Below are 25,507 nucleotides of genomic sequence, written 5' to 3'. Positions count from 1 at the left end.
AAGAATTGTACTCATTGTAAGCTTGTATTTCTTGTATCCTTTCCCTCTCTTCTTGTGTTGAGTCTTGTAGGGCTTCTCCGCCTTTGGTAGTTACCATAAAGGAGTATTATTCATAGTGGAGGGTGTGTGTGTTGGTGTAGATCCTTGGATTAGTCACCTCTTGTGAGGTGGATACCAAGTAAACCAACCGTGTTAGCGTTGTGTGATTGTTTCTTTGTATTTCCGCTGCACATCTTTGAAGGAACAAGCAACGCCGACCACCGAGCGAACGCGACGAGCTATTCACCCCCCCTCTAGCTACTTTTGGTCCTAAGAAGTGGTATCAGAGCAAGGCCGCTCTTCACCGGAATCATCGCCGGAAGGGTCAAGCATAACAAGAAAAGCTAGAGGGTGAAGAAGTTGAAGCAAATTCATCAAAAGTCAAAGATTTCAAGAAGCTCAACTTCAAGATGCAATTCCAAGATGGACTTGGATTTGACACAAGAGTGGCTCCACCGTACACTTCCACGAGCTTCGATTCTTGGAAATCAAGAATCGAAAACTTTCTTATGATGGAGATAGAGCAATGATTTGCTCTAATGGAAGGATTTAAAGCTCCAACAAACTCCAAGGGCAAGCCTCTCAAGAAAAGCAAATGGAGCTCGGAGCAAATTCAAAGGTGCAAGGCAAATGACAAAGTGACCAAGCTTTTGGTCAATTTATTGCCAAGCACCATCCTTTGCAAAATTGGAGAATTTGAAGATGCAAAGGAATTATGGAGCAAATTGGCCAAGCTTCATGAAGAGATCCCCTCCACTGTACAAGAGCAAGAAGTATCCAGAGAGGGTGACTCTTTGGAGCAAGACCAAGAGGAGGACTCTGAGGTTGAGAGATGCTCAACCTCCGAAGAAGAGGAAATCCAAGAAGCTTCATCCTCAAGGGAATGCAACGAAGGGAACAAGGAGGGAGCATACTCCTTGTTTCATATTCAAGATGATGAAGCCTCCACTTCTAGGATTGAGGGAGAGCAATCCTTGGTGACGCCGGATCAAGAAGAAGGAGAACCTTCTACATCCGAGTCGAGAGAAGAAGAGGAGGAAGAAGCAACTACCTCCGCAAGTCAAGAAAAATCAAATGGAGGAGAATCAAATTCATACCAAGAGGAAGCTTCTACCTCCGGATCAAAAGGAAAAGATGCCACCCCTACAAGCAAAGGTATAAATATTTCAATTAATAATAAAAATCATATTATATGCTTTGAATGTAGGGAACATGGGCACTACAAGAGCAAGTGCCCCAAATTGGCTAAGAAAAAAGGCCAAATGGCACAAAAAGGCAAGGAGAAGCTCAAGGAGACCATCCCCGGAACAAAGAAGAGCAAGGAGCACATTGTGTGCTTCTTGTGCAACCAAAAGGGGCATTACCGAAGTCAATGCCCTAAGGGGAAGAAGGTGGTTAAGGCTCATGGAGGAAGCTCAATTCAAGGGGGAGTCTCCAAGGTAAAAAGAAAGGTAACTTTTATTGAGCCTACCCCTTTAAATTATGGTAAAAAGCATGATAGTTCTAACTTATATCATTTTAATGCTATTTACCATGAAAATAGGAAGCATGATAGCGTTAAGGAAAAACATATAGCTTTTTATGCTAAAACCACTACACCTAGGGCTAGGAATGTGGGTAAAAGTCTAGGCAAGAACTCTAAGGATTCTAGTTACAAGCCTAGAAACAAAAATGCTCATGGATCAAATGGAAAAACAAAAACTAAGGACTTAGTGATGGAAAATCAAGTCTTGAGGTCAAGACTTGACAAATTAGAAAAGACTCTAAAACGAATGGAAAATATCCTAAAAGGGCAAAACGAGCATAACCTAAGTTTAGGGGTACAAAAGTCATCCAATGACCATAGAGGTTTGGGATACAAACCCAAAGCTAAAAAGGTTGTGCCTAGTTATCATAGGGTTCCATATAGCTATGGAACAAACCCTAAGTCTAGAGGTCAAGTCAAAGATACAAGGGAAGATATCCCTAGAAGTATCTTTGCAACCAAAGTGACTAAGACTTCTAAGAAGTCTAAGAAAGTCACTAACAAAGTCACAAGGGAGGCGATCCCTAGAGTTGACCTAGAAAATGTGACCAAGGCTTCTAAGAAGCCCAACAAGGTCACTAGGAAGTGTTGGTGCAACATCCCTCAGGTCAAGGTTGACCTGGTTAACCAAGCTGAGTCTTGGTTTGGGTTTAGATGTTTGACAATAAGATATTGATCGAAGAAGAGTCAAGTAGGTCAAGGTTGACCGGATACTTGACTGGGAAGTCCTAACTGGCAAGTTAGGCAGAAGGAAGTCCTAGTGAGTGAAGCTAGGCAGAAGGAAATCCTAGTGAGTGAAGCTAGGTGAAAGTCCTGGTGAGTGAAGCCAGGTGAAAGTCCTAGTGAGTGAAGCTAGGCAGATGGAAAACCCTAGTGAGTGAAGCTAGGTGAAAGTCCTGGTGAGTGAAGCCAGGTGAAAGTCCTAGTGAGTGAAGCTAGGCAGATGGAAAACCCTAGTGAGTGAAGCTAGGTGAAAGTCCCAGTGAGTGAAGCCGGCAAGGAAGGAAATCCAAATGGATCAAGGATGATCGGACATCCGGTGTTGGGAAGTCCAAGTAGGTCAAAGGATTGTTGGATACTTGGCAAGGAAGGAAATCCAGATGGATCAAGGCTGATCGGACATCTGGTGTTGGAAAGTCCAAGTAGGTTAAAGGGGTGACCGGATACTTGGCACGAGGAGAAAAGTCCAAGTGGGTCAAAGGGATTGACCGGACACTTGGTGAGGGTGTCCTGGCAGGTCAAGGGTGACCGAATGCTAGGCACGATGAACCAACAGGTCATGGTTGACCAGATGTTGGTTAGGGAGGTTTGGGACTTGGTTTGGGCAAAAACCAAGTCTTGGATCGATCCGTGGATCGATCAGCGGTGGATCGATCGGTGGATCGATCCAGTTCTTCCGTGGAAAGCTTGGATCGATCCGTGGATCGATCAGGTCCTGGATCGCCGATCACGATCGCTTCGCGCGATAAGCGCTGGATCGATCCGTGGATCGATCCAGCGCTTATCACAGGCGCTCTGGATCGATCCGTGGATCGATCCAAAGCCTCCCCGATCGATTCGGAACATTCGAATCGATCGGGATCCGACCGTTGCGTCGGGTTTAAAGCCGCAGGCGAGCGTGGTCTTCGGCATCGCTTTACGAGCTCTTCTCAGATTCATTCCAGCTCCTCCACAGCTCTCTACAAGCACGTGATCGCCAGTTCTTGAAGGTTCTTGGAGGCTTTCCAAGTCAAGAGGCGGATCTATTGCAAGAGGAAGAAGTTAGGGTTAGGGTTTTTACTGCACATCTTGTAAGCTTTTGCTTAACTTGTATTTCCCTTTCTTCTTCTTGTACTGAGAGTCTTGTAGGGCTTCTCCGCCCTCGGTAGTTACCGAAAAGGAGTGTTTCATAGTGGAGGGTGCGTGCGTGGTGTGGATCCTTGGACTAGTCACCTCTTGTGAGGTGGATACCAAGTAAACCAACCTTGTTAGCGTTGTGTGATTTGTTTCTGTATTTTCCGCTGCATATCCTTGAAGAAACAAGCAACGCCAAGCGACGAGCTATTCACCCCCCCTCTAGCTATTTTTGGTCCTAACAAGTGGTATCAGAGCGAGGCCGCTCTTCACCGGAATCATCGCCGGAAGGGTCAAGCATATCAAGAAAAGCTAGAGGGTGAAGAAGTTGGAGCAAATTCTTCAAGTTCAAGACTTTATCAAGCTCAACTTTAAGATGCAATTCCAAGATGGGCTTGGATTTGACACAAGGGTGGCTCCACCATACACTTCTACGAGTTTCGATTCTTGGAAATCAAGAATCGAAAATTTTCTTATGATGGAGATAGAGCAATGGTTTGCTCTAATGGAAGGCTTCAAGGCTCCAAGAAATTCAAAGGGTAAAGTTCTCAAGAGGAGCAAGTGGAGCCAAGAGCAAGTCCAAAGGTGCGAGGCTAATGACAAAGTGACCAAGCTTTTGGTCAATTTATTGCCAAGCACCATCCTTTGCAAAATTGGAGAATTTGAAGATGCAAAGGAATTATGGAGCAAATTGGACAAGCTTCATAAAGAGATCCCCTCCACTGTACAAGATCATGAAGAATCCAGAGAGGGTGACTCTTTGGAGCAAGATCAAGAGGAGGACTCCGAGGTTGAGAGATGCTCAACCTCCGAAGAAGAGGAAATCCAAGAAGCTTCATCCTCAAGGGAATGCAACGAAGGGAACAAGGAGGGAGCATACTCCTTGTTTCATGTTCAAGATGATGAAGCCTCCACCTCTAGGATTGAGGGGGAGCAATCCTTGGTGACGCCGGATCAAGAAGAAGGAGAAGCTTCTACATCCGGGTCAAGTGAAGAAGAAGAAGATGGTGCCACCTCCGAAATTCAAGAAATATCAAATGGAGGAGCAAGTGCCATCCCTACACAAGAAGGTATAAACATTTCAATTAATAATAAAAATCATATCATATGTTTTGAGTGTAGGGAAAGTGGGCACTACAAGAGCAAGTGTCCCAACTTGGCCAAGAAGAAGGGTCAAGTGGCACAAAAGGGCAAGGAGAAGCCCGAGGAGACCATTCCCGGAACAAAGAAGAGCAAGGAGCATATCATATGCTTCTCTTGCAATCAAAAGGGGCATTATCGGAGTCAATACCCTAAGGGGAAGAAGATGGTCAAGGCTCAAGGAGGAAGCTCAAGTCAAGGGGGAGCCTCTAAGGTAAAAAGGAAGGTAACATTTATTGAGCCTACCCCTTTACATTATGGTAAAAAGCATGATAGTTCTAACTTTTATCATTTTAATGCAATTTACCATAAGAATAGGAAGCATGAGGGCTTTAAGGAAAAGCATGTGGCCCTACATGCCAAAACTACTACATCTAAGGCTAGGAATGTAGGTAAAAGTCTAGGCAAGAACTCTAAGGATTGTAGCTACAAGCCTAGAAACAAAAATGCTCATGAACTTAATGGAAAAACAAAAACTAAGGACTTAGTGATGAAAAATCAAGTCTTGAGGTCAAGACTTGATAAAATGGAAAAGACCCTAAAAAGGATGGAAAATATCCTATTAGGGCAAAAAGAGCATAACCTAGGTTTAGGGGTACAAAAGTCATCCAATGGCCATAGAGGTTTGGGATACAAACTAAAGGCTAAGAAGGATGTGCCCTCTTACCATAGAGTTCCATATAGTTATGGAACAAACCCTAGGTCTAGTGGTCAAGCCAAAAATACTAGGGAAGTCATCCCTAAGAGTATTCTTGCAATAAATGTGACTAAGGCTTCTAAGAAGTCTAAGAAAGTCACAAACAAGGTCACAAGGGAGGCTATCCCTAGAGTTGACCTAGAAAGTGTGACCAATGCCTCCAAGAAGCCAAACAAGGTCACTAGGAAGGTATCTAGGGAAGTTATCCCTAGTGAGTATCTAGAGCATCCAAGGAGCACCAATAGGTGTTGGGTTCCTAGGAGCATCTTCTCTACCCCATAGATGGGTTAGAGAGTGTCAACTCCGCTTAGAAGGGTAGTTAACCCAACTTTGAGGAAATTGACACTCAAGGAGCATTTTCAAGGTTTTTGTTAACCTTTGAAAATGAAATGGAACTATTATTTACTCCTTGAAAGAGTAAAATGTGCCTAGTGGTGAAAATTTGATTTTAATCTTAAAAGGCACATATTGGGAAATTCATAAGAGCTACCAAGTTGGGATTTTGGTATGTTCTTAGGAAATTTAAGGCAATCCGGGCCTTAACTTTAAAGTGCTACTCTTGTGGAAAAATGAAATATGCCAACATTTGAGGAATATGCTTAATTTCAATTGGCATAAATTAATCAAGGGAATTAGAAATGCCAATTTAGGTTTTGGCGTTTTCGTGACGCACTTAAGGGCAATCTAGGATTAAGTTGTAAGTTTAGCTAAGGTTTTAAGGATACTTAGATAGTTAATCTAGGTATATTTTATTTATGCTAAATCTTGCCATGATTGTTTGCCCATCATATGCCATGACATCATGTCTACTTTTGCATTCATGACTTATTATGAAAAATACAAAATACCATGTCATGACATTCATACATCATGTAATTATAGGATATTTTCTTTTGAAAATTATTTCTTTTTGATGTATGTCATAACATTATCATGCATTAAGTTTAATTCCTTGTAATTAAGGACAAAAGGCATTTAACAACACTTATTAACAAGTGACATCCTAGGTGGGTGTCTAATATCTCCAAAATGCCTAGATAGATATGCATGATCCCTAGATTAGGGCAAAACCAAAATCTACATCTCACAAAGACCTATAAGATGACTTGTATGTGTTTTAGTGCACATTAGATACAAGTGAGATGTTAGGATGATGAACAAAACTCAAGATGTTGATTTAGTGCATTCTTTTGAGTTTAGTTTCATCAAAACACATAGATATGTGTTTTCCCATCATTGGGAAAGCTAATGTACAAGTCATGTGCATTATGCCCAAGGAACATGGTGGGATATTGGTTTTGAAAAAGTTTTCAAAATGATTTTGGAAAACCTTGGTGAAGGCTATCTTTTGATAGTAATCACCATTGAATAGTTAGACACAAGCTTGAAGAAAACACTAAAGTTTTTGCAAGTTTTCAAGTTTGTGTCAATCTTTGAAAAGATGATGTATTTTCATAGAAAACTATTTTTCCTTGATAATATATGCCCTAAACAATGTCTACACGAAATTTCATAATTTTTGGATTTTTGTAGAATTTTCTAGGGGTTTCTGAAGTTGACTGAAATGGAATTTCAGCAACTATCAGAGCTCCGATCGATCCATGGATCGATTGGAGTGCCTGAATCGATCCATGGATCGATTCAGAAGGCAAATCTCGCGAGCAGTAGCTCGCTGGATCGATCAGCCGATCGATCCAGGTATTCTGAATCGATCAGTGGATCGATTCAGAAAGGTTCAATCGATTGGAACCCAACTCCAATTGATCCAAGTTGCTGATTTTGGCTGGGAAAGCCTGATTTCAGCACTTTGAACCTATTTTAGTCTAGGTAACCATTCCAAACCCTTAAAATACATTTGTATACATAAAAAGGGTGTTTTCGTGTTGAAAACAAGGATGGAATGGTTAAGGAAGACTTCATTGAAGTTTAGGTTGAGGTTTGTTTCAAATTTTGAACATTTGAACCTCAAAACTTCTAAATCTGGGTTTCCTAAAGGTTTAGGGATTCCAAGTCATTGTTGGTGCAATGACAGAAGTTACCACCATGTCTTTAGGGGGAGGGACTCTTTAAAGACATGAAAATTATTTTTCATAAACCTTGGAAGGTGGTTAACCTTCTGTTAAGAGAATGCTCATGGATGAGCAGTTGAACTTGAAATGGGGAGTGGATATCCTCATTATTTCAAGTGGGAACTCAAGGGGGAACTCAAGTGGTTAGAAAATGCTCAAGGTTGGGTATTTGTCTACATTGAGGGAGAAGTTAAGGATAAATGAAGGGTATGGGACCTTCATTATTGTGTTGATCACAATGAGTGAAGTTGTGATCACGATGAGCAACTCTTCAGGGGGAGAGTCTTCAACAGATGAAGTTGTTGAAGTGTGCCCAAAATTAGAGCACGGGTTGATGTGTTTTATTAGTAGGGGGTTGATGTGTGCCAATAGGGGGAGAATGAAAGGAAGTAAGTTAGGTTTTCATTACCTAGAGGGAGTTTGCCCTCTTAGGGGGAGAATGAAAAGCTTAACTTATGTGTTCATTACCTAGTGGCATGAAGAAGGAGGCTATAGGATTAGCCTAACTTACATGTGGGATTGTAAGTGTTATTGTGGTATTGTCAAACATCAAAAAGGGGGAGATTGTTGGTGCAACATCCCTCAGGTCAAGGTTGACCTGGTTAACCAAGCTGAGTCTTGGTTTGGGTTTAGATGTTTGACAATAAAATATTGATCAAAGAAGAGTCAAGTAGGTCAAGGTTGACCGGATACTTGACTGGGAAGTCCTAACTGGCAAGTTAGGCAGAAGGAAGTCCTAGTGAGTGAAGCTAGGCAGAAGGAAATCCTAGTGAGTGAAGCTAGGTGAAAGTCCTGGTGAGTGAAGCCAGGTGAAAGTCCTAGTGAGTGAAGCTAGGCAGATGGAAAACCCTAGTGAGTGAAGCTAGGTGAAAGTCCTGGTGAGTGAAGCCAGGCAAGGAAGGAAATCCAGATGGATCAAGGATGATCGGACATCTGGTGTTGGGAAGTCCAAGTAGGTCAAAGGATTGACTGGATACTTGGCAAGGAAGGAAGTCCAGATGGGTCAAGGTTGACCAGACATCTAGTGGAAGTCCAAGTAGGTCAATGGAGTGATCGGATACTTGGCACGACGAGTAAAAGTCCAAGTGGGTCAAAGGGAGTGACCGGACACTTGGTGGGGAGTCCTAGCAGGTCAAGGGTGACCAGATGCGAGGCATGATGTACCAACGGTCAAGGTTGACCGGATGTTGGTTAGGGAGGTTTGGGACTTGGTTTTGGGCAAAATCAAGTCTTGGATCGATCCGTGGATCGATCCGGTGGATCGATTAGTGGATCGATCCGATCTTGGAATAGCTTGGATCGATCCGTGGATCGATCAGAGGCCCCGATCAGCTGATATCACCTTATTTTCGCGCGATAAGCGTGGATCGATCCGTGGATCGATCCGCCGCTCGCGATAGGCGCTGGATCGATCCGTGGATCGATCAAGCCTCCATCGATTGCGAACATTCGAATCGATCGGGATCCAACCGTTGCGTCGGGTTTAAAGCCGCAGGAGCGTGGTCTTCGGCATCGCTTACGAGCTTCTCAGATTCATTCCAGCTCCTCCACAGCTCTCTACAAGCACGTGATCGCCAGTTCTTGAAGGTTCTTGGAGGCTTTCCAAGTCAAGAGGCGGATCTATTGCAAGAGGAAGAAGTTAGGGTTAGGGTTTTTACTGCACATCTTGTAAGCTTTTGCTTAACTTGTATTTCCCTTTCTTTTTCTTGTACTGAGAGTCTTGTAGGGCTTCTCCGCCCTCGGTAGTTACCGAAAAGGAGTGTTTCATAGTGGAGGGTGCGTGCGTGGTGTGGATCCTTGGACTAGTCACCTCTTGTGAGGTGGATACCAAGTAAACCAACCTTGTTAGCGTTGTGTGATTTGTTTCTGTATTTTCCGCTGCATATCCTTGAAGAAACAAGCAACGCCAAGCGACGAGCACGCGACGAGCTATTCACCCCCCCCCCTCTAGCTATTTTTGGTCCTAACAGGAAGGTATCTAGGGAAGTTATCCCTAGTGAGTACCTAGAGCATCCAAGGAGCACCAATAGGTGTTGGGTTCCTAGGAGCATTTTCTCTACCCCATAAATGGGTTAGAGAGTGTCAACTCCGATTAGACGGGTAGTTAACCCAACTTTGAGGAAATTGACACTCAAGGAGCATTTTCAAGGTTTTGTTAACCTTTGAAAATGAAATGGAATTATTATTTACTCCTTGAAAGAGTAAAATGTGCCTAATGGTGGAAGAATTGATTTTAATCTTAAATGACACATATTGGAAATTCATAAGAACTACCAAGTTGGGATTTTGGTATGTTCTTAGGAAATTTAAGGCGATCCGGGCCTTAATTTAAAGGTGCTACTCTTGTTGAAAAATGAAATATGCCAACATTTGAGGATATGCTTATTTTCAATTGGCATACATTAATCAAGGGAATTAGAAATGCCAATTTAGGCTTTGGCATTTTCTTGAAGCACTTTAGGGCAATCTAGGTTTAAGTTGTGAGCTTTAGCTAAGATTTTAAGGATACTTAGATAGTTAATCTAGGTATATTTTATTTATGCTAAATCTTGCCATGATTGTTTTGCCCATCATATGCCATGACATCATGTCTATTTTTGCATTCATGTTTTATTATGAAAAATCTAAAAAATATCATGTCATGACATTCATACATCATGTAGTTATAGGATATTTTCTTTTGAAAATTATTTCTTTTTGATGTATGTCATAACATTATCATGCATTAAGTTTAATTCCTTGTAATTAAGGACAAATGACATTTAACAACACTTATTAACAAGTGACATCCTAGGTGGATGTCTAATATCTTTAAAATGCCTAGATAGATATGCATGATCCCTAGATTAGGGCAAAACCAAAATCTACATCTCACAAAGACTATAAGGTGACTTGTATGTGCTTTAGTGCACATTAGATACAAGTGAGATGTTAGGATGATGAACAAAGCTCAAGATGTTGATTTAGTGCATTCTTTTGAGTTTTTAGGTTCATCAAAACACATAGTTATGTGTTTTCCCATCATTGGGAAAGCTAATGTACAAGTCATGTGCATTATGCCCAAGGAACATGATGGGATATTGGTTTTGAAAATGTTTTAAAAATGCTTTTGGAAAACCATGGTGAAGGCTATCTTTTGATAATAATCACCATTGAATAGTTAGACACAAACTTGAAGAAAACGCTAAAGTTTTAGCAAGTTTTCAAGCTTGTGTCAATCTTTGAAAATATGATGTATTTTCATAGAAAACTATTTTTCCATGATTAAGTATGCCCTAAATAATGTCTACACGAAATTTTATGATTTTTGGATTTTTGTAGAATTTTATAGGGGTTTCTGAAGTTGACTGAAATGGAATTTTAGCAACTATCAAAGCTTCAATCGATCCATGGATCGATTGGAGTGCCAGAATCGATCCGTGGATCGATTCAGAAGGCAAGTCTCCCGCGAGCAGAAGCTCGCTGGATCGATCAGCCGATCGATTCGATCAGTGGATCGATTCAGAAAGGTTCAATCGATTGGAACCCCACTCCAATCGATCCAAGTTACTGATTTTGGCTGGGAAGGCCTGATTTCAGTATCTTTGAACCTATTTGAGTCTAGGTAACCATTCCAAACCCCCAAAATACATTTGTATACATACAAAGGGTGTTTTCATGTGAAAACAAGGATGGATTGGTTAAGGAAGGCGTCATTGAAGTTTAGGTTGAGGTTTGTTTCAAATTTTGAGTATTTGAACCTCAAAACTTCTAAATCTGGATTTCCTAAAGGTTTAGGGATTCCAAGTCATTGTTGGTGCAATGACAGAAGTTACCACCATATCTTTAGGGGGAGGGACTCTTTAAAGACATGAAAAATTTATTTTTCATGAACCTTGGAAGGTGGTTAACCTTCTTTAAAGAAAATGCTCATGTATGAGCTTTTGAACTTGAAATGGGGAGTGGATATCCTCATTATTTCAAGTGGGAACTCAAGTGGTTAGAAAATGCTCAAGGTTGGATATTTGTCTACATTGAGGGAGAAGTTAAGGATAAATGAAGGGTATGAGACCTTCATTATCGTGTTGATCACAACGAGCGATGTTGTGAACAACGTTGAGCAACTCTTCAGGGGGAGAATCGTCAACAAATGGATTTGTTGATGTGTACCCAAAATTGGGGCATGGGTTGATGTGTGCCCAAAGATGGGTTGATGTGTGCTAATAGGGGGAGAATGAAAGGACCTGTGATTGGGTGTAAGTTAGGCTTTCATTACCTAGAGGGAGTGTGCCCTCTTAGGGGGAGATTGAAGAGCTTAATTTATGCGTTCATTACCTAGTGGCATGAAGATTGAGGCTATAGGATTATCCTAACTTACATGTGGTATTGTAAGTGTTATTGTGGTATTGTCAAACATCAAAAAGGGGGAGATTGTTGGTGCAACATCCCTCAGGTCAAGGTTGACCTGGTTGACCAAGCTGAGTCTTGGTTTGAGTTTAGATGTTTGACAATAAGAAATTGATTGAAGAAGAGTCAAGTAGGTCAAGGTTGACCGGATACTTGACTGGGAAGTCCTAACTGGGATGTTAGGTAGAATGGAAGTCCTGGTGAGTGAAGCCAGGCAGAAGGAAAGTCCTAGTGAGTGAAGCTAGGCAAGGTTGACAATAAGAAATTGATTAAAGAAGAGTCAAGTAGGTCAAGGTTGACCGGATACTTGACTGGGAAGTCCTAACTGGGATGTTAGGTAGAATGGAAGTCCTGGTGAGTGAAGCCAGGCAGAAGGAAAGTCCTAGTGAGTGAAGCTAGGCAGATTGAAAACCCTAGTGAGTGAAGCTAGGTGAAAGTCCTGGTGAGTGAAGCCAGGTGAAAGCCCTAGTGAGTGAAGCTAGGTGAAAGTCCTGGTGAGTGAAGCCAGGCAAGGGAAAATCCAGATGGATCAAGGATGATCGGACATCTGGTGTTGGGAAGTCCAAGTAGGTCAAAGGATTGACTGGATACTTGGCACAAGGAAATACAGATAGGTCAAAGGGATTGACTAGACATCTGATGGAAGTCCAAGTAGGTCAAGGGAGTGACCAGATACTTGGCATGAATAGAAAAGTCCAAGTGGGTCAAAGGGATTGACCAGACACTTGGTGGGAAGTCCTAGCAGGTCAAAGGAGTGACCAGATGCTAGGCGTGATGTACCAACAGGTCAAGGTTGACCGGATGTTGGTTTGAGAGGCTTGGAACTTGGTTTTGGGCAAAAACAAAGTGTTGGATCGATCAGTGGATCGATCCAGGAGCTGGATCGATCAGTGGATCGATCCAGGCCTTTTCTAGCGAACAGAGAGCCTCTGGATCGATCCGTGGATCGATCAGTGAATCGATTGGGACGCTGCTGCTTCGCGCGATAAGCGCTGGATCGATCCGTGGATCGATCCAGGCGTTTTTCCAGAGCACAGAGGCGCTCTGGATCGATCCGTGGATCGATCCAAAGCCTCCCCGATCGATTGGGAACATTCGAATCGATCGGGATCCGACCGTTGGCGTCGATAAAGGCCGCAGGCGCACGATTCCTTCGGCATCTCTTCACCGATTCACTCCAGATCTCTCGCCAGCTCCTCCACAGTATTCACAAAGCTCAGATCGCCAGTTCTTGAAGGATCTTGGAAGTTCTCCAAGTCAAGAGGCGGATCAAAGCAAAGAAGAGAAGCTAGGGTTAGGGTTTGTACTTATTGTAAGCTTGTAAGCTTGTATTTCTTGTATCCTTTCCCTCTCTTCTTGTGTTGAGTCTTGTAGGGCTTCTCCGCCTTTGGTAGTTACCATAAAGGAGTGTTATTCATAGTGGAGGGTGTGTGTGTTGGTGTAGATCCTTGGATTAGTCACCTCTTGTGAGGTGGATACCAAGTAAACTAACCGTGTTAGCGTTGTGTGATTGTTTCTTTGTATTTCCGCTGCACATCTTTGAAGGAACAAGCAACGCCGACCACCGAGCGAACGCGACGAGCTATTCACCCCCCCCCCCCCCTCTAGCTACTTTTGGTCCTAACAATAACGTGATTGGTACCTCATAAATTCTATCTCCAATGATCAGAACCTCCACCAAGAGACGAGCATACTCTAGTCGCTCCCTTGATCTCATCAAGTTATTCGTGTATAGAGGCTTCCCTATCTCTGAACCAATCATATTCAGTACTTTCTGTGACCATCAATCTGGTGGTAACCCATGGATTTGAATCCAAGCTGGAACTAGTCGACCATCCTCATGGAAGAGAAAACACTTTGACATAAGCTTCAAGAAAATGGGGACTCCAAAAGCAAAATAAGGCCCACCTTGCAATACACCATCTCGATCCTCTTTTGTATCAAAACGGTAGACCACCCACCCACTTTTGTGCATAAAAAATTTGTAATGAACCCTCCATTGATTGACAATCGTATAGACTCCATTTCTTCTCGGATGTTGGCCCATGAAACAACCAACAAGACAAAAATCCATGATGTCTTCAATGTCATCAATATCATCAAAATCGAAAGACAGCTTCTCGCCTTTAGCTTCATATTGCTCCAGAGACACGTCTGATGTTGGCTTCCGATTGTTTCTGAATAAGCTTGCCCAAGTCTTCTTCTTTTGCGTCGCCTGTGCCGGTTGGGTAGGTGGAACAACATTCTTTTGATTATCACCATCTCTAGCCCCTGGTATTGGTTTTACTGTCACCCCCTCCATTAGTGTAGCCTCATTCACGTTGTTAGTCTCACCAATAGTCTCCGGCTTTCCGTGTTCATCCACCTCAGCACCATTTTTAAGATTAGAAGCGTTATCATCATAAACATCCTTCACAAATTGGTCCACCTCACCAAATCGAGAGTCCACTTCAAACTGCTTGTCCACTTCATGAAATTCATTGGCTGCCAAGTTGACCGCTTCAATGTGGCTAAATCTTTGCTCTTCATATGAGGCAATTTGCAATTCACGTGCTTGACACAAGGGAGAATATTTGAGTCCCTTTTTCTTTTTTTTTCCATTGTGGAAAGTTGACACCTAAGCACACTTCAAGATAATTAGCTTCCCAAATAAAAGTCACCGAATAAGAAGATTTGTCGTTGAAACTAGGAAGGTGACCCCATCCAAGATTTCAAAGCCACCCAATCAAATAAAAGAACAATTGGACAACCAATGGGAAGATATTTGGCAATTAATGCAATGAATGCAAATTAATGAAGAGATTTGCCGTCGAAAACTTTCCTTCTTTGGCAAAACTTGGCAGGAGATGACAGCCACTTGAATTCACCATCGGGAAAATCAGCTCCTCCATAAACCACCAACCACTTTGAACAATGAATGTAGAATTTAGAGAGGCCAACGAAACCAGAAAGCCAAAGAGAGAGAAACAAGGAGAGGAAAGAAATCCAACGGATGGAAAAACCTCCACCTTGCACTGGTGAAGTAAAAGAGAAAGAGGAGGAAGAGGGGAGGGGGGATGAAAATGCCCACATAGGTCGCAGGAGAGTGACTCCGATGTTTCACCAACCTCTAATCAACTTTGAGTCGTAATGGAATTTGACATTTGTATGGTAGAGCGAGGTTTCGTTCGATAAACTGCTAACCATTCACCAGCTCTTCTTCTTTTCGTCGAATATTCAAGATAGAAAATCTGACCTGTACTAGGAAAATGAAAGTTTCATATTTGTTAAAGTTTTTATTTGCATTTACCTCAACCAAATTGTAGTTTGAATGTATTCTGGTACACATTCTCTTAGAGTCGGATTATACCAAGAACATTTGAATAACACACCTTTTGATAGGTAAGGCAAGATATTAAACCTCTATTATTTCTTCAAGTCGTTCGTAATAATCTAACTCAGAATTATTGATGTTGATATATCCTTTTACGCAAACACTAGAATTGAAAATTAGTTTGCATGAATCTTGTTGTGTCATGTGAAATTTAAAATCATTAACATAGTAACCAGAGTACACTATTATCTTATGGAGAGGTCTAGATGCAAGATTGATTATCATGAAATCTTGCACATTTAATATTCTACGATCATTCAGCTATAAAAATAATTATGATATAAATTAAGCTCAAATTTGATACGGATGTATGAAATTTAAATTATTCTCTAACTTATATAGATTTGAAACTATACTACAAATTTCGTCTATAACTTTTCAGCTATCTCACTTGCATCCATTGATGGATTTTGTAGTTATAGTTATTGGTCATAGAAGTTGTAGAAGGTAATTTTAAGATAATTGGGATAACCAGCAAACATAACTTGATAAATGTTTAATTAGAGAAGTTAACTCACTTTATATATGATTTGACCTCATCATAGTTTAGCAGTATGTATGTTCTTGCAGCATAGTATTCTTGTTGAGTTAACCATCTAGAAACAGAAGCACCCATTGTCTTACCAAAAAACTTAAAAATATAAAGCATTGATAGGTCTATCGGTTGAGTATCATCAGAATTTCTAGGGCACTTACGATATCTATTTTCACATTATCAACAAAATAATTTGAGCATAAAGAAGATGCTTCTTCAATCATATAAACATCACATATTGGGCCCTCAACTTTTGGTTTGTTACAAAATTATTCTTTAATTTTCTCAAAAATCGTTTGAATGAATACATTCATCTATACTGCACATGACCAGTTAGTTGTGCCTCATAAGATAGGTGAACTGGTAGATGCCCCATTAAATTAAAAAAAAACTTGGTGAGAAACTGCGCTCAAAGTTACATAGTATGAGAGGAATATCTGTTTTTAGCTGAAACATATCATCCATCATAATACATCTCGCTGTCAAATCTCTAAAAAATAGACTCAATTCTATGAGTGTTTGTCAAATATTTTGAGAAATAAGTTATGGAAAGCTATTGGAATAAGTTTTTGCATGAATACATGACTACCATAACTCTTCATTCCAAACATCTTACCCTGTTCACATCCGCACATCGAGTAATATTCGAGACATACCCATCTTGGAATTTGATTTCTTTCAACTAACTACATAAAGTTTGCGTATCATCTTTGTCTAATGTATAATAAACCTTTGGGAATGTATTGATTGTTTTATCCTGATGCAACTCTAGTCTGTTGACTAGTTCTTTTAATTCCTCACGTGATTTGGAAGTGTCTTTATTTCTTTCAGGCATATTCATCACAGTGTAAAAGATATTATCGAAGAAATTTTTCTCAATATGCATCACATCTAAATTATGACGAATGAGTAGATACTTCCAATATGGTAGCTCCCAGAAAATGCTTCTTTTCTTTTAACCACACTTGTACTGCCTAACAATGTATTTATTTATCTTATCAGAATTGTTGGACCCCGTGGGTGTTTTGATGTGATCAACCAAGTTGGTTAGGTCCTCTGTTTTGTCTGATCCCTGTGTCTGAGTGTGTAGGAGCTTAGGAGCACAGGAAGTCGAGCGGAAGACGCAGCTAGCGAGAAGGACGACACGGGAAGGGAGCTGACGGGCTCGATGCGTCCGAAGGACGAGAGAGCTGCGGAAGAGTACTCCGGTGGAACGAGAAGAACGTGCGCGGCGTTCGAGGGACGAGAAGTCAGACGGAAGCCTGCTCGAGGAATGCCGGAAATTGAGTTTGGGTGAGCCCTATTTCGGTTGGCCGGAATCACCCAAAAGACCGGAACTACGGAAGACGAAGCAAAGAAGCAAAGGAGCTGAAAAGGCAGCTCAAGGCGCCTTCATCATGCTTGAAGGCGCCTTCAAGGCTTGTTTAACGCGCCTTGAGTCTGGTCAAATCGACCGTTTGGCTTCGGATAGAGTTCTATCCGAACACTTGCTTGGAGGCGCCTTGGACCATTGTTGGAGGCGCCTTGGAGCTTCGGGATAGACTTTCCAGGGGCTATAAAAGGACCCCTGGACCTAGGAATTCATTATTCATTCAAGCTTTCAATTCCTAGCAACTTGTGAGATCATTAAGTGTGTAAAAAGGCTTCTCCGCCTACAGTGAAGGAGACTCTGCTAGTACGATCTTCGATTGTCCTGGATTAACAACCTCCTTGGTTGTAACCAGGTTAAACCTCGATCTCCCGTTTTATTTCTGTCTTTAATTTTATATTGTTGCTAGTTATTTTTACTGCTGATCTTATTTCTGAGTTGAAATCCGAGGAGGGTAGTTTTATTTTTGATTTCAGAAACAATTCACCTCCCTCTTGCCGGCCTCCGCTGCACCTACAATAATTAGGCTAAGATACCGATAGAAATCCATAGTTGTCTATTTGGTCAATGATTTTTACACCTAACTTGATTGTTGGCAAAAGTTTTCTGATTACGACATTCTTAATAATTTTTTTTATTTCACTTGAAAGAGTGTTCAATTGGTAAAAATTTATAGTGATTATCAAACCAAGATACCTTCCTATTGCAAGGTAATGAAAATACATCTGACTCTATCATATAATATGGGCATGGTAATTTACTAGGTATGCTCCATCTCGACAACATTAAGTATGCTGGAAAATCATTAATCATCCATAATAAGGCAGCATGCAATGTAAAATTAGTTTTACTTGTAATGTCATAAGTCACTTATTTCATAATTCATTCAACTCGACAATCATAGATTATAAGAAAACATCTATCTTCTCTTTCAGATTCGTTGGCTCTGTAATAAGTATAGTAAGGAATATGAATTCATTTTTCATTCACATTTATGGTGGAAAGTTATAAGGTGTAATATAACTGGCCAAGATAACTATTATTGTGCCAACTAACCAAATGGTTGAAATTTATCTTCAGAAAATCCAAGTTTCATATTACGTTGTTCCATTGCAAAGGAGGGAAATGTTGTGTCAAGATGTTTCCACATAGGAGAGTCATAAGAATGACACATTATACCTTCTTCGTGCACATGTTAATATTGCCACCTTATGTGGCTTGTTATTGTAGTAAATGCACAGTTAACGAGAAATAATACATAATTTTCCATACAATCTTTTTCTTCTTATTCCCTGGTATGCAGTCATGCTTATAACGAGGGTGAGTATAAATTCTGCATTTAATCAGTTTACTATCTTTTCATTTCAAAATATCATGCAGTTGTTTATACAACAATCAATCTTCTCTACAGGCAAACTTAAACCCCTCACTAATTTTTTTTTGTACTGTATAAGCTATCAGTCATTAGATGATTAACAGGGAGCAACTCTGACATCAATTGATAAATGTCATCGTAACATCGTTTTGAGAAATGATGCTCTACCTTGATGTTTAATAACCTTGCAGTAGCTGATATTTGAGAATGATCAGACGGAATTCCTTTTCACACTTCTCTTTGACTAGCCTTTAACATGTCATACAGTTGTATTGGAATGATCAACTATATTTATTGCATCATAAACTATTGATTGTATTACATTCTCATTAGATGATAATTCCCCTAGAGGAGTTGTGCCAGATGAAGAAGGAAGTGAAGTTCCAATACGATGATACAAATAAGACTCTCCGTGAGATACTATTTGTAGTAATTTGGAATAAATCTATTTTTACATAGATGTACTTTCATAATGCCCTCGTCACAAAAATCTTTATTTCTACATTTGGAATGATTATACGGATAACATAATATGACACTATCCATACATTCTGGATGACTCTTTGCAAAGTTCATAAACTCTTCAACTCTAACAAAATATTCATCTTGGATAAATACATTTTCTAATATGTTGTACATCCAATCTTTGTTCATGTACATTGTATCCTAATGAGCATAAAATTGACAACATTACGAATACAATACTCAGCAATTATACAATTAATACAAGAGAAGTACTACAACATGATTCCATGTATAAGTGAGGTAATACAAAACTTAACATATTATTAAGCATGCATCCATCAATATAAGAGACGTACTATACATATTATTCAACTAAGCATGTCATGAACATAAAAAAATAAATATAAAAGAAGTTGCTCAATCAAGGCAATGAAACTAGGTTAAAATTCTATAATTTGCCAAACTAGATTAAAATTATCAAGAATCATATTTAGGTTTATTTCCTAAGCCTTACAACAAACTAGTTGGTCGAGGCCTGGTGGTCAAGGCTAATGTTGCAGCTGGGGCAGATTTGGTCGGCCAAGCTCACATCATGCCAAGTTCCTGGCCGCAAGCTTAGGCTCGGTCAAGCTTGCGGTAGATTCATCAAAGTGGCCAAGCTCGCAGTAGAGAGCTCAGGGTCAGCCAAGCTCGTGACCGCGAGCTCAGAGGCAGTTAAGCTCACAACCACGAGCTCACGAATGGCCAAGATTACGAATTCAAGCTTGCGGCTGACCAAGATCGCCGCCGTTAAGTTAAAAATGAGAGGAGAGCGAAGGAAGAAGATCATATATGCACAGTCACCAGAGGAGAGGATGTCGGAGATGGGAGGACACAATCACCGAAGGAGAGTACGCCGAAGATCGGAGGGCATGGTTGCCAGAGAGATCGAGAATCGCCAGAGGAGAGAACACTTTGGGAGATCAGGGCCAAGCGATGCCCTATATCTCAATATTAGTGATGGATTATTTATTCTGTTGCTATATAGCGACGGATTAATTTATGTTGTCGATAATATTTAATATAGTAATAATATTAGCGATGAAAATAAATTATCCGTTGCTAAGTAGCGACGGAATTTAAAAATCCGTTGCTAAATAGTGACAGAATTTAAATGTCTATATTTATTTTATTAACAATCAAATTAAAGATAGAAATATAATTTCATCTCTATTTAAAGACTGAACTTTGAATTCGTCTCAAATTAGAAATGGAATGCTAATTCCATCTCTAATGTAGAGCCACTCGTTCTTGAACAATCCTCAAATTTGAGTCATTTTTTTTCATATATATAGAGCATTCTTTTATTTTTATTTTTTAATATTTACAGCAAGACTACATCAGTGGCTTTAAAATATAGATATTTAAAAAACTATAATAGTAAATATTGATTTGTCACAATTAAATGTTATAAAGATGTTCTCACGGATATCCAGTCAATTAAAAGGTACAAATTTATCAATTATTCTTTTAAAAAAAAGGCAAATCAATTATTCCCAACAACATGCACTGAAAAAGTCCGAAAGGAATTTAAAGATTGTTTTAGAAGGGATCAGATCCTCAAGAATCCATTCACATGCTCATTGTACAAAGTTTCTTTGCTTTTCTTTGGCCTTATGCGAAGTCAAGAGGAAGAAGCTTATATATAGGACAAATAATATAACTGCTAACAGTAGGTTGGTTTTCTTGACAAAAAATCATTTAAAAAAACATTGAATTTCCTAAAATTATAATGGACAATCAAAATTAATTATCAAAATGTTAGCCAATTAAAATGATAAAAAATGCAACTTTTGGCATAAAATCATGCAATGGATAGTAGCTAAGTAGTTACTTAATTAAGGAAGTTTGATCAGCATCTCTCTCTCTATCTCTGGTCAAGAAACATAAAGAACTGAGAAAATTAAGTAATTCTGGATTCAGCTTCAAGTACAAAGAGACAAGTGACATTACTGGAGCTTCTTAAAAGAAGCCAGTTAGAGAGCAATTATTTCATCATTCAGGGAATTTTTATTCTTTGAGCTTGGAACGTTTTATTAATTGATCTCAAAAAACTTGAGCTTTATTGAAAAAGGAAAGAAAGAAAGAAGACAAAAGCCATAGAAAATGAGATGAATAAAACACTGAATTTTTATTGCATGCCTTGGAAGCTTAACTGTAAAGAGAAGCTTTCTGTTGTCTCTGTTCTACCTCCAGGATTTTAGGCTCCAAACCGTCCTACTCGGCCTCGAAGTCGAACCGAAAGGAATAACGTAACCCAGTGACCACTACGAGACAAAAGAATCCTTCATTTTTTCTTCTTCTTAAATTATAATAATTAACATCTGACAAAATATAATATATAGTTTTAATTTCATTATGAAAAATATTATACTTTTGAAAATCTTCTTGATTTATGTTATCAGATCTATGTTTTTGTTTAACATGAATCGATAGTACATTTCTAAATTCTTTTTCTACTAATTTAAAATTTTACTGTTCTTAATATAAGGATCTAAATATATTTTTGAAATGATTCAAAAAAATTTTAGTCTAGTAGTCAGTTTGGTTCAAAATTTATTGATTGACGTATACCGTTCAAAAATTCAAAAGTGAAGTTTAATATTTTGTGAATCAAGAGAGTTCTAGAAAATGCTTAAGATAAATTTTATTAAGTTTTGTAAGTTTAAAATTTTAATATTCTCAATTTACATTATTAAATTTAAATCCGAGACATAAATATATTAAGAATATTTTTAAAAGAATATTGATTTTAGGTTGAAATCATTGAGAGTTCTTTATAAAGAAAAAGCAAGATATTTCAAAAATATGATACCTATTTGAGAATTACATGGTTCAGTAATATATATATATATATATATATATATATATATATATATATATATATATATATTTGCCTGTAACAACAACATATATATCTTGCACATCCTTAGCTGAATGATTGTGGACGACATATCAGACATAATCAAAATCTAATTTTTTTAATCTTTCTCATCTGTATACAATAATTTTGCTCTCTTTCTTCTTTTATTAAAATAAAATTTTCTCTCCTTTCTCTTTTAATAACATGTAACAATCATTATGATCTTATTTTTAAAAAATAGCATTACCTTGTGTTGATTAGGTGTTGCTGGTTTCTAAAAATTAGTACCAAGTTATTGTTAGTATTTTAAAACCAGTACCCAACATCATCTTAGTGTTGATTTTTAAGAACTAACATCAATGTAATGTTGGGTGCTAGTTTTAAGATTTAGGATGTTGATTTTTACAAACCAATACTAAAATAGTGTCAGCACCACCAGCATCAATGTGGATGGTGCCGGTTTGATGGTGCCGACACGACTAACACCGCCTTAGTGTCATTTTAAAAACTAATACCAAGATGATGCTATTTTTTTAAAAAATTAATTATTGCATATAATCAAACGAGAGAAAAAAATTATTAGACGAAGATGAGAGAAATTAAAAAAATTAACTAGATTTTAACTGTATCAAAAATAAATATATATATAGACACATTTGCCACAGTGCAATCATCTTTTCTCTCAATTATGAGCCGTAGCTTTACGCCTTTATCCTCTCTTTTGTTAACCCTCGTGTCTCATCGTGTCAGTCCTTTATTCCACTCGACCAGTAAATTTAGTTGGCATCTCGAAGATTAAATTCTGCTTTCCTATAATCTAAATACCTAAACCTACCCTTGCCAACCCTAGCTATGACCTAATTATTGTCATTAACGATAATTGTCGTCGATTATGCACTTCGACCCCTCAATTAAAGTCCCAACCCACTCCGTGTCTGAATGCACAGCCACTCCCTTTTCCTCTACTTTAACATAAAGCAAAAGCAATTAAAAAGAGCCAAAAGTTGGAAATTAATATTATATTTTTCTGAAAGGAATTAGAAAAAAAAAACACTCCAAAAAATAATTGGAAGAGGACGATTTAACAATCGAGAGAAATTAAAAAGCACACGAAAACAAAGTCTCCAACCTTTTCTTCACTCAAATAGTGTAGCAACATCAATTTTATATATTCGATTATTATTAATTTTTTCCTTTCAAATTAAGTTTACTTAATTGAGAGGCAGCTCCGATAATACTTCGATGCATGCAGCAGATGATGGAGGGGAGAAGAAAAGGCAGCTCTGCTCCCACAAAATGGAGCTCCAACACCTCCATGGCTCTTCCTCGGCTTTCCAATTCTGAGATGTGGCTTCAAGATCGTGATCACGGCGGCCAAGATTTGCCTGCAGAGTCATGGTGCCAACTTCTTCTGTAAGAAATTAAATTGAACTTTCTTTTTTCCCTTAATTTTTGATTTCAGTCATATATAAATCAGTTAGATCTAGGGTTTCTACTTTCGTTGTCTTAATTTGTTCAATCCAGCGGAGGGTTTGTTGGGGAAGAACTAGACCAGAAGAATAAGCATGACTGTGGAGCTGATCAGTCACTGCTAAATGAGCAGGTGGTGTGTCGTCACCATCAAGTGCAGGGTGGCCATGGGTCATCCTCATGGACACAAAACAATGTTCTTCAAGTTTCATCTCCCAGATCCTGTGTCACCACCAGTCTCAGCCCCAACAGCATGTTGGATTTCGCAGCCAAGCCCGGACACAAACTTGCAGATCACAACAACTCATCTGAGGTATTGTATTATATTTGAGCAAAAAAAAAAAGAAGAAGAAGAAGAAGAAGATATTTTACGATCATATGAAAAAGTTGTTTTCTGAAATTTCGTAGTATGTGATAATTAAGGGAAACAGCACAGAAACTGCTTCGGCTTTGAAGAGAACTAGGGTTCAAGGCTCTCCCTCTCCGAAATTTAGTACACTCAAGGTTGAGATATATATATCACTTAATTAGCTTCATCAAAATCTAAATATTTTAATCAGATAAAATTACAGGTGAGGAAGGAGAAGCTAGGGGATAGAATAACAGCACTGCACCAATTAGTGTCGCCATTTGGCAAGGTATGGAATTAATATATTGCATGTTTAATTATAGATTAAGAATTTTAACTGACCTGGAGTTGTTCTTTCTATTCTAGACTGACACGGCATCGGTATTGCAAGAAGCCATTGGGTACATCAGATTCCTCCAGAGTCAAATCGAGGTCAAATTCTTTCTCTTTCTCTCTTTAACTTTGGAACTGAAAGCGAGCGAAGTGTTTTCTGTGATTTATAAAACAAAAAAGTTGGAGGTGCGCACGCAGTACAAGGCCAGGGGTAGCTAGTCGATCGTGTATTGGTTTTGTTTTATGCAGTATATTTTATAAAGTCATAAGGTTCGATCGATGGATCTCCATTCTTTAAAATATATATACATTTGTCTTAATTTGTAGGCTCTGAGCTCGCCCTACCTGCACCAGCAGAAGCAGGCCGTGAGGCAACAGCAGCAACGACCAGTGAGTAATTAATGAATAATTATTATTCTGGAGACATTATTATAGATTTTACATGTGTGCAAGTATAACAAAAAATATATATATAGATTTTTTTGTTGTATTTTGATGTATATAGTTACACCAATATAGTATATGTAAATGCACTTAAATAACTTGCATATGCTGTATGAGTATGATAATTAATTAACTACTTTTATTCAAAAAAAATTTGAAATATGTTTAGACATGCATCCTGATCCAATTAATGAATGATGATAAAATTAGCTATATAGATCGGGTGTATTTATCCATGTCACATCTGGATGATCTGCCCTTGTTGAGAATTAAGCACTCATTACGTACGTACGTTTCTAATTGCCTATTTTATGCAGCTCTTTAATGTTCAAAACAGCAGGAGCAAAAGCAAATCACGACATGATCTGGTTGCTACTCTCGTCTATTTTATATATACACTTTGATTAAATTGGAATTTAAGTATATATATCAAGGGATCGATGGTTTAAATTATTTAACAGGGAAAGGATGCTGATGGTGAGGAAGATGAAATTAACGAGGACCTGAGGAGTCGAGGGCTGTGTCTTGTCCCTGTGTCCTTCACCATGCACGTAGGAGGCGACAATGGTGCAGATTTCTGGGCTCCTGCTCTTGGTGGAGAACTCTGATCATAGATGGAGGAGGAGGGACTCCATTATTAATTCTAATTTACGTGAAAATTAATTTTATGAGCAAGTAATTTGCATGCGTGCGTGCATGGAGGCTTGCAGTACGTAGAGGAGTGGATAGAACTGGACTGATGGGGGTGGGCATAACATCGTTAGCAGTCATTCTGATAACAAGCTCTGCCCTCAGTGAATTGAATATAATTAAGGTTAATTAATCATTTAATTAATTACATGAGATATATATATATACACACATGCCATGGCATTTGGTAATGCCATTGATGTATATCAGTTATGAGATTGATCAACACTAAGAAGTTAATCCCCTTCTCTTGTAATCGCAACCATTATTTTATATTGTGATCTATCGATCAACAATGAGAAGTTAATTGGCAGAATTATGATATTTTTCTGTTCTTATTATTCAGTTTGGATTAATTACTGACCAACTGCTCGCCAGTCGCCACTTGTTTAAATCATTCATTTTAGATTATGTATAAAGTTTACTAATTATTTATTTATCAGCAAAAGGTTTAATTTACGGATTTAATTTAACAAGAACAAAAAAAAATCGAACCTGCATTTTTTTAAAAAG

The 25,507-nt window shown here is 38.9% G+C and overlaps 1 protein-coding gene across 3 annotated transcripts; it reads left to right on the top strand.

The window, feature by feature from the left end:
- The first annotated feature begins 22,812 nt into the window (after positions 1-22,812).
- Positions 22,813-25,237, top strand: LOC122047738 (transcription factor bHLH68-like). Of its 3 annotated transcripts, none has more exons than XM_042609192.1 (8): positions 22,813-23,121; positions 23,233-23,491; positions 23,587-23,682; positions 23,751-23,816; positions 23,894-23,959; positions 24,188-24,250; positions 24,622-24,672; positions 24,766-25,237. In XM_042609192.1, exons 1-8 carry the CDS (start codon positions 22,955-22,957, stop codon positions 24,910-24,912), a joined length of 915 nt encoding a protein of 304 aa, XP_042465126.1. In that variant the 5' UTR covers positions 22,813-22,954; the 3' UTR covers positions 24,913-25,237. The 3 variants fall into 3 exon arrangements, with proteins under 3 accessions (XP_042465126.1, XP_042465128.1, XP_042465127.1); XM_042609193.1 differs by having other exon boundaries at positions 22,815-23,121; positions 23,602-23,682; XM_042609194.1 differs by lacking the exon at positions 23,587-23,682.
- The last annotated feature ends 270 nt before the right edge of the window (positions 25,238-25,507 follow it).

Source organism: Zingiber officinale, chromosome 2B (assembly GCF_018446385.1).
Source record: "Zingiber officinale cultivar Zhangliang chromosome 2B, Zo_v1.1, whole genome shotgun sequence".
Lineage (NCBI taxonomy): Eukaryota > Viridiplantae > Streptophyta > Magnoliopsida > Zingiberales > Zingiberaceae > Zingiber > Zingiber officinale.
Note: the sequence above shows the minus strand (reverse complement) of the source record. Positions and strands in the feature narration are given on the sequence as shown.

Coding starts and splice junctions, on each gene's coding strand:
- LOC122047738 (XM_042609192.1), top strand. CDS start 22,955: ATGCAGCAGATGATGGAGGGGAGAAGAAAAGGCAGCTCTGCTCCCACA. Junction 23,122..23,232: donor TCATGGTGCCAACTTCTTCT/GTAAGAAATTAA, acceptor TGTTCAATCCAG/CGGAGGGTTTGTTGGGGAAG. Junction 23,960..24,187: donor TCCTCCAGAGTCAAATCGAG/GTCAAATTCTTT, acceptor CTTAATTTGTAG/GCTCTGAGCTCGCCCTACCT.